Source organism: Pistacia vera, unplaced genomic scaffold, assembly GCF_008641045.1.
Source record: "Pistacia vera cultivar Batoury unplaced genomic scaffold, PisVer_v2 Contig190, whole genome shotgun sequence".
In the NCBI taxonomy this organism is placed as follows: Eukaryota; Viridiplantae; Streptophyta; class Magnoliopsida; order Sapindales; family Anacardiaceae; genus Pistacia; species Pistacia vera.
In genome coordinates, this window is record NW_022195991.1 from 558,157 (window position 1) to 571,832 (window position 13,676).

The following is a 13,676-nucleotide window of genomic DNA, read 5'->3' on the forward strand; positions in this document are numbered from 1 at the left end:
TCAGAGAATCTTATAAAAAATAAAAAATAAAAGATGAGAAATCCTGAAATGGTTAAAAGAGACAAACTCAAAGCCCAAAATTCAGTCCACTGCCGCCCATTGAGAGTTTGGTAATTTACAGATTGGACTGTTGTTTTTTCTTTTCTTTTCCAAAAATAGACCTCCTAATGGACAGCTAGGATTTAGTGCGGTAATCCCCTGTTAACTAAGTAATTATTATTTGCCAATCAAAACACACACAGATCTGTATCCTAATTCCTAACCCCTTCTTTCTTTGTTTCTTTTTAATTCTTCTCCTCTCTTTAAAACCCTTTCTCGTTTCAGCACCCCGCTCATTCTATCCCTCAACCATTCACTCCTTCTTTATTTCTCTTTGAAATCTCCAAACTCCTCTTTCTTCACCTGCTTTGTTTCATTCAATAGTTTTTTTTAAAAGAAACAGTAAACATTAATATAAGCTTTTACTCATAAACCCTAGTTTTCAGATTAGGGTTTTTGAAGCACTCAATCTCTCAGTGGATCTGTGACCGATCATTACCTCAAGAGGGTTTAAAGGGATTCCTCTTGGATTCTTTTCACTGCATGCTAGCTTTTGTTCTCAACTAACTAATATGGCTACTTCATATCCAGGACCAATCCAGGTCATTCAATCGAATAACCAACTGCATCTCTCTCTTNTATCTTGTTTTGGAACATACATATTTTTTCTATTTTGTTATTCTCTATACTTATAGATAACAAATCCATATATGTGTAAGCTTCATTCAAGCTGATTTTTGTGCAATTCTGGATTGTTTTAAACAACTCCAAAACTCGGTGAAGATAAGGTGAAACATTTCGTTGACACTAAGTTAAATGGAGAATAGCCTCCTGAGGTAGTTGCAAAGGTACTGAAGATGGTAACTTCGGCTGAAAATAATACATCAAATTCAAGTTTTCTTGGTGGAAGAGCAAAGGATTGTGAAGAAGGTTTTGAAGATGTAGAAAGCAAAGGAAAATCAAGCTTCAAGGAGTTAGAAAGCGAGAGGGTGAAAACAAAACTTTTTGGATTTTAAGAAATGAATGAGAAAGTGGAAAAGCTTCTTTCTTTGTATTGAATTCCCTATTTTTATTGAGTTTGAATTGACAAAATTACTTATATATATGCACAGTAAGTTTACAATCTGGATTTTTATTTAAGAATATAGTAATGTTGATACTTAGTTTTATTTGGATTTAAATTGACAAAAATTAAATATAAATGCGTTGTAGCAACTACAGGGATAAATCGGGTAATAAATTGGTAATTTTAAAGGTTTCAAATTTTAAAAAATCTAGTTGTAACTTCATTGATTTAAAACATTATTTTTAATTAAAAAATAGAGGAACAAATTGGTAATTTATATTTTCATATACAATTAAGCACATATTAATAATTTCGTATTTAAGGGTGGATATATTGGTAATTGACTCTGTTAATATGACATAACATAATAAAAAATTTATTAAATCAAATAATAAAGGGTATTTTCATCTTTACGATTAAATAGTAACGGTTTTTGTTAATAGAACATAACAATAGGTGAAAAAGTATCATTTTGAAAATTCATAAGTGGGGAAGTGTGCCAAACCTTGGGTGGGAAAATGTCGATCTCCCTTCTTATTTTGGTCATCAACTTTCGGTTCCTACTTAGGGCATCAAGTGTCTTTTTCATGCATCACCGATTTTCTCTCAGACTCAGAGAATCTTATTAAAAAAAAACAAAAAATTGAAAAAAAAAAAAATAAAAAGATGAGAAATCCTGAAATGGTTAAAGAGACAAACTCAAGACCCAAATTCAGTCCACTGCCGCCCATGAGAGTTTGGTAATTTACAGATTGGACTGTTGTTTTTTCTTTTCTTTTCAAAAATAGACCTCCTAATGGACAGCTAGGATTTAGTGCGGTAATCCCCTGTTAACTAAGTAATTATTATTTGCCAATCAAAACACACACAGATCTGTATCCTAACCCCTTCTCTTTTTAATTCTTCCTCCTCTCTTTAAAACCCTTTCTCGTTTCAGCACCCCGCTCATTCTATCCCTCAACCATTCACTCCCTTCTTTATTTCTCTTTGAAATCTCCAACTCCTCTTTCTTCACCTGCTTTGTTTCATTCAATAGTTTTTTTTTTTTTTTTTTAAAGAAACAGAAACATTAATATACTTTTACTCATAAACCCTAGTTTTCAGATTAGGGTTTTTGAGCACTCAATCTCTCAGTGGATCTGTGACCGATCATTACCTCAAGAGGGTTTAAAGGGATTCCTCTTGGATTCTTTTCACTGCATGCTACTTTTGTTCTCAACTAACTAATATGGCTACTTCACCAGGACCAATCCAGGTCATTCAATCGATAACCAACTGCATCTCCTCTCTTTCTTCATAGATGTATACGAAAAGTTTTTTTTTTGTTTTTGTTTTTTTTTGTGTTGTTGTTAATGGCTGTTTGGAATGTTAAACAGGTTGGCTCTTACTTTGTGGGGCAATACTATCAGGTACTTCAGCAACAGCCTGATCTGGTTCACCAGTTCTATTCCGATACCAGCACCATGATTCGGATTGACGGAGATTCTACTGACTCTGCTTCTGCAATGCTGGTAAATATTTGTTATTATATGTTTTTTTGTTTATATTTTAATATGTAAGAATGGTTCTTTATGTGCTCCCATTTCTTCTTTGTATTTCTTTGGTAAATAGCTGGTGGCTTTGGTTGTTTACTTCTTGATTATTACATGGTTCTTAAATAGGAATGTTGGTGTTACGTGTTACACACCGTGACTTTATATATTAATTTCTGTGAATGGTCAAAACTTGTTATTCAATTGTTTGACCTGCATCCTTTATTATCAAATTTATGCTCATTTGGTATATAATTAGTGTCTGATTCTGGCAGTGGTGGGAAAATATGAAAAAAGAAACATGAAATTGTATAGTTTTCCAAGTCATCAAATTTTGTGCATACAATAGAGAATATATCATATATATTTTACTTGTTGCTCTTGTGGAATTTATCAGTCAGTGAAAATAAAGACTTATGATTCTAGTTGATATAATTTTCTTGGAATGTGAGTTCAGACTTGTGAATGCTGTTCTCCTTTTTCTTACACTGTCATCTTTACATGTTGCATTAAATTTCAACCTGCCAGATTGTTTGGATTCTTTCTCTCTATTACTTGAATTATATTGTTCCTTGAGCAATGTATATAGGTTTTTCTGTTAGTTTTCTTATCAGTAAGTCTTCCTTTTATCATTTTCTGCAGCAAATTCATGCCCTTGTGATGTCACTAAATTTCACTGCGATTGAGATCAAGACGATCAATTCTCTTGGTTCTTGGAATGGTGGAGTTATGGTAATGGTTACAGGTTCTGTCAAAACTAAAGATTTCAGTGGCAGAAGGAAATTTGTGCAGACCTTTTTCCTTGCTCCTCAGGAGAAAGGTTACTTTGTTCTCAATGATATCTTTCAGTTCATTGATGAGGAAACAATTTACCAGCATCCAGCTCCTGCACTGTCCGAAAGCAAATTTGACGCTCAAGTAGATGCTTCTAGCCCTCTTCCTGAACAACCAGGTACTAATATGGAAATCTGTTACTGGAATCAAATAGTTTCTATGTCTGATATTAAAGGATCTATGATACTTCTTTTAACTTTTTAACTAAGCTGATAGATTTTTGTCAATCATACAGTGTAACTTTTGTTTCTTTTGTTTGAATAACTTTTCAAATTGTCCTCTATTGACAACTAGTTACCCAAAATCATGTTTTAAGAATTAAGAGAATCAAGTTTTATTGTGGTTGTTCTGACTTATTGGGTTTTACAGTTTCCAATTATGATTTGGAAGAAGAGGCTAGGGAATATGTGAATTCAGTTCATATAGAAGATGAGCCAGTTGACCAGTACAATCTCCCAGAGCCTCAGGAGCATGAAGACCTTGAAGCTGAAATTGTTGTGGAGGAAACTCCTGTGGAAGAAGCTCCTGCTTTGTACCAAACTGATTTGAATAATGTGCAGGCGCCTCCTGTTGCTGCTGTTGATGAATCTGTGGGCGAGATGGCAAAGAAAACTTACGCTTCCATAGTATGCACAGTTTCTGCTCTCTTTCTTTCATCCTCTTTGTGTGTAGAAATGAGTTCTCAGGTGTCTATGCATGCATTTAGGCATTTACCTCTAAATGTATCTTCAAATAGTTTGTACTAACAAAACCAAAACATTGTCAACTACTTTTATCCATTATTTGAGAGAAAAAGTATCCATCAAATTATGATGACAACAAGTTTATGCGCGTGAGGGAGGGTTGTGAGTGGGAAAGTATAGCCATATCTAGAGATAGATTAACTATTCTTAGTGGGGTCATGATCATGGTTCATGCATGAAAGTGAGTGAAGATACAAGTCTTGTAATAGTTTACATGAATATAATTAGCATGGGAAGGTGGGATCCATAATTTTTGCTCTGATTAATTGCTGAAAACTATTTTAGGTGGTACTAGTAGTACTAATTATGATCGTTTGTTTTTTATGGTGAAAATATGGTAGTTGCGAGTAGCTAGGAATCAGTATGCATCATCAGTTGCTACTCAACCATCCTTTACCAAGAGTGCCCCGACTACATCAGACTGGGATCACACACCACAGCCTGTATCCCAGCAGTCAAATTATGCATCATCCTATGCGCCTGAATCTGGAGCTTTGTCAAATGTGCCTGAATCTGGATTTGACACAGCAGATGAAAGCTTTTCCCTAGAAGAAGGTAACATATTCTTCGCAAAAGATGCAGTTCTTGATATGATAAATTTTGTTGATATGGATCATCAACTATTTGATGCAAGTCATTGCACATGATAGTTTCATATGTTTTCTCTGACTGATAAATTTAAAAGACAATCTTATTGCTAATAATTAGTTTTTATAAATTTGCCGTCTCCCTGAGACAGAGGCTCTAAATTGTTGAATTCATGTGATTAGAGTTTTGATGTTTTTGCTTAGGAGAGTTTTATTGATTCTAGAATATTCATCCTTTCAGGTGAAGTAAAATCTGTCTATGTGAGGAACTTGCCTTCTACTATTTCTGCTGGTGAAATTGAGCAGGAGTTTAAGAACTTTGGCAGAATCAAGCCCGATGGTGTGTTTGTTAGAAACCGCAAGGTGTGTTCCTTTCCATCACACAAAATTTCTGTCTCTTTATGTCATATTCAAAGAAGCTAATTTAACAGTTATTCCACACAGGATGTTGTTGGTGTCTGCTATGCTTTTGTGGAGTTTGAAGACATTTCTGGTGTTCAAAATGCAATCCAGGTTTGTTTTAGTCTTTATGAAATTTCATTTCTTTATGCTGCAAACAGGAGCATATCATGATATTTGTATGTGTGCTAGGCCACATGGAGTCTCAAATAATTGATATAAGTCATCTGGTGTAGTAAATTACTCATAACAATCTGCTGGAAATCTATATTCTATTGGTGGATTCTGCAGTTTATACTTGCCTGACTTATTTGTGTGCTTTCTGTAGGCATCTCCTATACACTTGGCAGGAAGGCAAATATACATTGAGGAGCGAAGACCAAACAGCAGCAGTACTTCTCGAGGAGGAAGTATGTACATTGTTATTTCTCTTTTCATACTCTAGAGTGGCCAGAATTTTTATTTATTTTTTGAATTGCCATCCAAATGTGATTGATCAGGAAGGGGAAGAGGCAGAAGCAGTTACCAAACAGAGACCACTAGGGGTGGGCGCTTTGGTGGTCGTGGTTTGGGTAGGGGAAGTACCCAAGATGGTGGCGACTACAACAGACTGAGAGGCAATGGTTTCTATTAGTGAGGTTCACAAAGAAAGCATGGATGCTAGGAGACCAAATATGAGTAGCAAAATCGTTATAGGTATTCCGCATAAATTTTTTGATCTGAGGGTGGCTGAGGTTTGCTGAATTGTGGTTTACCGTTTTCTTTGGTTTAGGAGAAATATATTTGTAACTTTATGGGGTGTACCATTTTGTGATGCAAGTGTGGAGGGACTTTTCTTTTCTCTGTTTCTATTCTTCTGTTGTTACAGAATATGTTTAATCTCCCCTTGAATGGTTTTTATCATGCATATTCAAGTGGGATAATTTTGGGACATTGTGAGTCTTGTTTCGCGAGGAATGTGATGGGCTATTTTGGTATATCAGCTTTTCTTGCATGTCCATATTCTGTGTCGTTTTTGTGATGCTAGTTCATTGCCCTACCATCAATATCAGTTGAACTTGAGCCGGTGTTAAATGGGGTGATTTTGTCTTCCAAGTTCCAACTCTTAAAAGATAGGTTATTCCATAAAAAAGGTTTATAAATGTGAACCAATAAATTATATTATTGATAACAAATTCCGAAACAGTGGTGTGTATGCAATTTGATTAATCAACAATACCCATCTGGTAAAATAACTATATATACAGTTAACCAATAGTTTATTTTGGTTGATTTATGACATTAAATAAATAGATTGACCGCTGAACCTGACAGCAAGGTTTCCCTCTCCCTCTAGGCTCCAACTCCGTTTCATTATATAAATAAGCAAACTCTATAGATCCAGTTAAACATTTGCAGAAGCTAAAGCTCCTCCGTGAAGTCGCTTACCCACGGTATCCAGATCTTTTAGTACGTTACATCCATCGTCATCTTCTTCTGTTTCCCATAGAAAATTAGCATACGACGCTTGCACATTGCTAAAATACAAGAAATTTGAGTCTTCCATCAGTAAATTAATTAAAGCTAAAAGAAACTGGAATGAATATCCATTATGCTAAAACGCTAAACATATACCTATCATGAGGAGAAGCTTGGATTGCTCTTTCAAAATAGCTAGAAGCTCTATCTTCATCACCATGATGCTCCCACACCAACTTAGCATATTGTGACAGAATATCACCGTCCCCAGGATCTGCTAGAATTGCACGAGAGTAGTACTCCTCTGCCATCCCAAGGTCTTTCTTACTCTGTCAAAAATCACGCATAAGTCTACAAACACAACCAATTCATTGTTTAATGGAGGGAATGGGACTCACCTGATACAGAAATTGAGCGTAATTTCTCAAGAATAAAGGGTTTCCTGGATTTTCCTCTACCATCCTCCTATAATGTTCCTCAACCCTGCCATTATCCCCACCTTCCCCGCCGGACCCTGCATAAAAGTCACCGCCGCCGCTGCCGCCGACTCCACCACCTCCCCCACCAATGCCAATTCCCATGGCAAGATACATTTGTTGACCAATAACCTCGTTTTCCCCTGCAAAACTCGTATTCCACAATTTATCCATAGCTTTGGCCTCCTCACTAAGAGCCATACTCCCCATCTCATTCTCGAAACTAAACTCACTTCCTCCCATAGCCATGACCCTCTTTCTATCCTTTCCAATATTTCTCTCAAAAAACTCTTCGTCCTCTTCCTCTTCCTCTGCCTCCTCCTCATATTCTATATCACTTTCATCTTCTTCATCTTCACGCCTGCCTCTCATAGTAGAGTATGAAAAAGAAGGTATTGTTTCCAACATCAAGCACTTGCTTCTCCCTGAAAACATCTGGGGTTGTTGGTTTTGGTTTGTATTATTGAGTTCTTCATCGGTGCAACAAGCATAGGCTAGCCCTTCCAAGTTTCCATCAGACCGAACTCGACGAAATCCCTTATGGGAATCAGATAAATGATCAGTAACTGCGGGAGATATAGGAGAAGAGTTGCAAGAGACAGAAGGCAGATTACGAGTCCCATGTGGGAGTAATTTGTTGTCGTGGTTATGGTGGTTGGTATGGGGAATAACGGGTGGGAGGTGGCACTGGTTCTTGGATTCATGGTGATTGTTGACGTTGTTATTGACGGTTTTGGTAGGAGTCTCTGAAAATGAAGAAATGAGAGAGCCAAGAACTGGTGTTGATGAGCTCCTTAGCAACATCTTTGTTTCTTTGATTATGGCTTTTGTAATGACTATTTGTTTCTGGTTGTCAAAATCTGTGAAAAGAAAATAAAAAATTAATACAGTTGGTGAGCAACAGAAATGTGTTGTTTGTTTTTAAGTACTATTTAGGATATTTTTAACTAGTCAAAATTCGTCTTATTGTTACATAAAGCTAATTTGTTGAATACAAATAGCCTATCATTAGAGTCCTAATTCTAATTATGCATAAGATTAATTCGTCCATGTACCGCCAACGCCAGGTAAAACAGAAGGGTAGAGATAATCCTCCAAGATTAACCAGCCAGCCAACATCAACTACATTTAACTTTTACTCTCTAATTAAAGCCATTGCCAAATAATGGAATGCACATTAAAATAGATGCAAGGTTTTCCCAACACAGAAGGGACAGACATGAAAGGAAAAAGGTCTCAATAAAGATGACATATTCCTCAAGACTCACATTCGACAGCAAAACTCTACTGCTAAAAGTTGTAGAAAACACGAGCATACACAAACGAGAAAGAGAGCTTACCCTTTCTGAGATGCAAATCAAAGAGTCACCTCTTATGCCAATAATTAAAGAGAGAGCTTTTTGCCCAGTGAAGTTATAAATCTGGAGAATCGTCTTTTTTAATATGAAAGAATGAGGAGGTTCTTTCAAGTGATGAAAAAAGATTCGTCTTTGCTTTCCAAAAACATGTGGTGGAAAGAGGTTTGATGTAATGGGGGGGAAAAAAATATCAACTTTGTTGTCTAGTATTAGCTGTAAAAGGCCCCATGAAGGAAACCCCACTTTGAAAGTCCATGTTAAACAAATGTGTAAAAGCATATACAAATACAAATACAACACAACAAGCTACTTCTAGCTACTTTGTACTGAGAAATAGCATTTTGTGTTGGCTGTTGTTGGAGTTGTCAGGCAGACTGGGAGATTAGTAAACGTTCAATGAAATGGATTTATTCTTTGGACACGTTTTCTTTTACAGGTCTTACTTCTTCTTCAAACCCTACACGTAGCAAAAATCTTCTGTTTTCAAATTGGTCATCCACCGACTCCACAATCATCAGAGCAAACAACATGTATATCAATCATCATATACGTTTCAGCAATATTGTCTACTTCTGGAGGTGGGTTTAACGGCCGAGGTGCACATACATTCTTCACAAAATAATGAATGAATGAATGAATTTATATGATTAGGAAGATCCAATTTTCCCAAATAAAAATGAAGTAGAAATGGATTAGATTATGCCCCAAAGGTAAGACTTCAACCGTGTGGGAATTTTTATAAAGAGTTCTTCCGTGAAACATGGGGTCATTTTCTTCCTGAAGGATCCAAAATACCTTTTCTGCATGCTATGAGTATAGAGTACCCAATGTCTTCTTTAGCCCAATCGCCAGTAAAAAAGTTCGTTCTTTTATTTAAAATAACGATGGCCTTGGATTTATTTGGTTAACTAAAACGGGAAGCGAAGACTGATTGGGAGGGATTGGGCCAGTGATGTGGTTCTTCAAAAGAGTAAGCCTTGTATGAACGTGTCACTATTTGGAAACATCTGGATGAATCACTTTTCAGAATCTGTGGACCAAAGAGCTATTGTCCCAAACCTGAAGGGAATCCAATAACACGGTGAAGTGAATTATCTGTCAAAGATTATATTGATTAAAAGTATTAGATAAAGAAGTAGTGAAAAAATCACATTTCATATGAAAAGAAAGATTTATTATTTATTTATTATTAAATAAAGAACCCTTAAGAATAATTGTCTTGAAAAAGCAAGAAAAAAAGTGAAAACATTTGGAAGATGGTCCCACAAAATGTGAGATTTCATCTACGGAAGTGTGGAATAAGATTCCCAGCTAGAAAAGTGTAACAGGCAACATGATAACAAAATCGAAAATTTGAGATCATCTTAGAGAGTTGGAACGTTTTCAGGCAAGAACATGTTTGGTTGCCAATGCTTTTATTGGAAGACACTCCCCGATTTATCCCCTCCACAACCTGAAACCTTCTCCTTGCCTTCTCCACTTCCCAATTGGCCTCAAGGTATCACATTTGGATTCTAAAGTTTTGATCTTTTTTGCTAATTCAATTGTGATTTGTGGGGCTAATTTATTTTTGTTGAGTTCTTTTTTTGGTTGATGGGTTCGATTACCGCGGATCATGGGTTAATGTTGATTTTTGTCAGTGTTCATTACTTTTATTTACTCAAATTGATTGATGTTCTTCGTAATCTACATGCATTTGATATGCTTTTTTTATGTAAATTTATTTTTCTGGGCAGTTTTCAAGTTCATAAAGGTTAAAGCTTGAGATGATTTCGCTCGATTGCCAATTATGTTTGTTTTGGTCAATCTCTGCACGTTCATTTGTCATTTGGCTTGTAGGCAATGAACTAGCCAATTCATGCAAACAAACATACTGGAAAAAGAAAATGTTTTTAAAAGCTGATAGTTGTGCAGTTAGGAATGAGCTTATTGAGATTTGAAATTGATAATCTGAATGTTTCTGTTGTAGTGGTTTATGGTTGTTCAGCATGAAATTATTTTCTTTTATCAGCTTTTGTGTTTTTATGTTTTCTTAGTCAACGCATTTAGAGAAGTGTGTCCTAGACAAGTTTATATAATATGGAGGCTATACTGCAATCTGCTGCCAAATTTTGTAGTCTTTTCAAGGTAGAATATTTCTGATTGAACTTGATTGGTGAATGGACCTGCTTCCTCCCCCAACATCACCTATTAGATTTTTTAAATGCTGTAAATTTTAAAGTAAGCTCAACTGAATGATTTAAAGCAGTTCTTTTCTTCACAAGTTGAAGTCATCTCATTGAGTTCTGCCTTCCTGTTATCATACTAAACATTCAATTGTTTGCTTTGTTTGATAACAAATTCCGAAACAGTGGTGTGTATTCAATTTGATTAATCAACAACACCCATCTGGTAAAATAACTATATATACAGGTAACCAATAGTTTATTTTGGTTGATTTATGACATTAAATAAATAGATTGACCGCTGAACCTTACAGCAAGATTTCCCTCTCCCTCTAGGCTCTATTTCATTATAAATAAATAAATAAGTAAATTCTATAGATCCAGTTAAACATTTGCAGAAGCTAAAGCTCCTCCGTGAAGTCGCTTACCCACGGTATCCAGATCTTTTAGTACGTTACATCCATCGTCATCTTCTTCTGTTTCCCATAGAAAATTAGCATACGACGCTTGCACATTGCTAAAATACAAGAAATTTGAGTCTTCCATCAGTAAATTAATTAAAGCTAAAAGAAACTGGAATGAATAACCATTATGCTAAAACGCTAAACATATACCTATCATGAGGAGAAGCTTGGATTGCTCTTTCAAAATAGCTAGAAGCTCTATTCTCATCACCATGATGCTCCCACACCAACTTAGCATATTGTGACAGAATATCACCGTCCCCAGGATCTGCTAGAATTGCACGAGAGTAGTACTCCTCTGCCATCCCAAGGTCTTTCTTACTCTGTCAAAAATCACGCATAAGTCTACAAACACAACCAATTCATTGTTTAATGGAGGGAATGGGACTCACCTGATACAGAAATTGAGCGTAATTTCTCAAGAATAAAGGGTTTCCTGGATTTTCCTCTACCATCCTCCTATAATGTTCCTCAACCCTGCCATTATCCCCACCTTCCCCGCCGGACCCTGCATAAAAGTCACCGCCGCCGCCGCCGCCGACTCCACCACCTCCCCCACCAATGCCAAGTCCCATGGCAAGATACATTTGTTGACCAATAACCTCGTTTTCCCTTGCAAAACTCGTATTCCACAATTTATCCATAGCTTTGGCCTCCTCACTAAGAACCATACTCCCCATCTCATTCTCGAAACTAAACTCACTTCCTCCCATAGCCATGACCCTCTTTCTATCCTTTCCAATATTTCTCTCAAAAAACTCTTCGTCCTCTTCCTCTTCCTCTGCCTCCTCCTCATATTCTATATCACTTTCATCTTCTTCATCTTCACGCCTGCCTCTCATAGTAGAGTATGAAAAAGAAGGTATTGTTTCCAACATCAAGCACTTGCTTCTCCCTGAAAACATCTGGGGTTGTTGGTTTTGGTTTGTATTATTGAGTTCTTCATCGGTGCAACAAGCATAGGCTAGCCCTTCCAAGTTTCCATCAGACCGAACTCGACGAAATCCCTTATGGGAATCAGATAAATGGTCAGTAACTGCGGGAGATATAGGAGAAGAATTGCAAGAGACAGAAGGCAGATTACGAGTCCCATGTGGGAGTAATTTGTTGTCGTGGTTATGGTGGTTGGTATGGGGAATAACGGGTGGGAGGTGGCACTGTTTCTTGGATTCATGGTGATTGTTGACGTTGTTATTGACGGTTTTGGTAGGAGTCTCTGAAAATGAAGAAATGAGAGAGCCAAGTACTGGTGTTGATGAGCTCCTTAGCAACATCTTTGTTTCTTTGATTATGGCTTTTGTAATGACTATTTGTTTCTGGTTGTCAAAATCTGTGAAAAGAAAATAAAAAATTAATACAGTTGGTGAGCAACAGAAATGTGTTGTTTGTTTTTAAGTACTATTTAGGATATTTTTAACTAGTCAAAATTCGTCTTATTGTTACATAAAGCTAATTTGTTGAATACAAATAGCCTATCATTAGAGTCCTAATTCTAATTATGCATAAGATTAATTCGTCCATGTACCGCCAACGCCAGGTAAAACAGAAGGGTAGAGATAATCCTCCAAGATTAACCAGCCAGCCAACATCGACTACATTTAACTTTTACTCTCTAATTAAAGCCATTGCCAAATAATGGAATGCACATTAAAATAGATGCAAGGTTTTCCCAACACAGAAGGGATAGACATGAAAGGAAAAAGGTCTCAATAAAGATGACATATTCCTCAAGACTCACATTCGACAGCAAAACTCAACTGCTAAAAGTTGTAGAAAACACGAGCATACACAAACGAGAAAGAGAGCTTACCCTTTCTGAGATGCAAATCAAAGAGTCACCTCTTATGCCAATAATTAAAGAGAGAGCTTTTTGCCCAGTGAAGTTATAAATCTGGAGAATCGTCTTTTTTAATATGAAAGAATGAGGAGGTTCTTTCAAGTGATGAAAAAAGATTCGTCTTTGCTTTCCAAAAACATGTGGTGGAAAGAGGTTTGATGTAATGGGGGGGAAAAAAATATCAACTTTGTTGTCTAGTATTAGCTGTAAAAGGCCCCATGAAGGAAACCCCACTTTGAAAGTCCATGTTAAACAAATGTGTAAAAGCATATACAAATACAAATACAACACAACAAGCTACTTCTAGCTACTTTGTACTGAGAAATAGCATTTTGTGTTGGCTGTTGTTGGAGTTGTCAGGCAGACTGGGAGATTAGTAAACGTTCAATGAAATGGATTTATTCTTTGGACACGTTTTCTTTTACAGGTCTTACTTCTTCTTCAAACCCTACACGTAGCAAAAATCTTCTGTTTTCAAATTGGTCATCCACCGACTCCACAATCATCAGAGCAAACAACATGTATATCAATCATCATATACGTTTCAGCAATATTGTCTACTTCTGGAGGTGGGTTTAACGGCCGAGGTGCACATACATTCTTCACAAAATAATGAATGAATGAATGAATTTATATGATTAGGAAGATCCAATTTTCCCAAATAAAAATGAAGTAGAAATGGATTAGATTATGCCCCAAAGGTAAGACTTCAACCGTG

At 36.4% G+C, this 13,676-nt stretch overlaps 2 protein-coding genes across 3 annotated transcripts; one reads left to right on the forward strand and one right to left on the reverse strand.

The window, feature by feature from the left end:
* Nucleotides 1-233: 233 nt before the first annotated feature.
* Nucleotides 234-6,177, forward strand: LOC116127413 (nuclear transport factor 2). 2 transcript variants are annotated; one of them, XM_031413061.1, is made up of 9 exons: nt 234-641; nt 2,482-2,616; nt 3,280-3,589; nt 3,841-4,097; nt 4,556-4,769; nt 5,043-5,164; nt 5,246-5,314; nt 5,529-5,610; nt 5,701-6,177. In XM_031413061.1, exons 1-9 carry the CDS (start codon nt 612-614, stop codon nt 5,832-5,834), a joined length of 1,353 nt encoding a protein of 450 aa, XP_031268921.1. In that variant the 5' UTR covers nt 234-611; the 3' UTR covers nt 5,835-6,177. The 2 variants fall into 2 exon arrangements, with proteins under 2 accessions (XP_031268921.1, XP_031268922.1); XM_031413062.1 differs by lacking the exon at nt 234-641 and adding an exon at nt 2,354-2,360.
* A 399-nt stretch (nt 6,178-6,576) lies between these two features.
* On the reverse strand, nt 6,577-13,045 carry LOC116127300. Its single transcript, XM_031412960.1, has 9 exons — nt 12,932-13,045; nt 11,514-12,451; nt 11,272-11,444; nt 11,048-11,174; nt 9,552-9,587; nt 8,190-8,256; nt 7,057-7,994; nt 6,815-6,987; nt 6,577-6,717 (listed from the first exon to the last, which is right to left on the reverse strand). The coding sequence occupies exons 2-9, from the start codon at nt 12,393-12,395 to the stop codon at nt 6,585-6,587; spliced, it is 2,529 nt and encodes an 842-aa protein (XP_031268820.1). The 5' UTR covers nt 12,396-12,451; nt 12,932-13,045; the 3' UTR covers nt 6,577-6,584.
* Between the last annotated feature and the right edge of the window lie 631 nt (nt 13,046-13,676).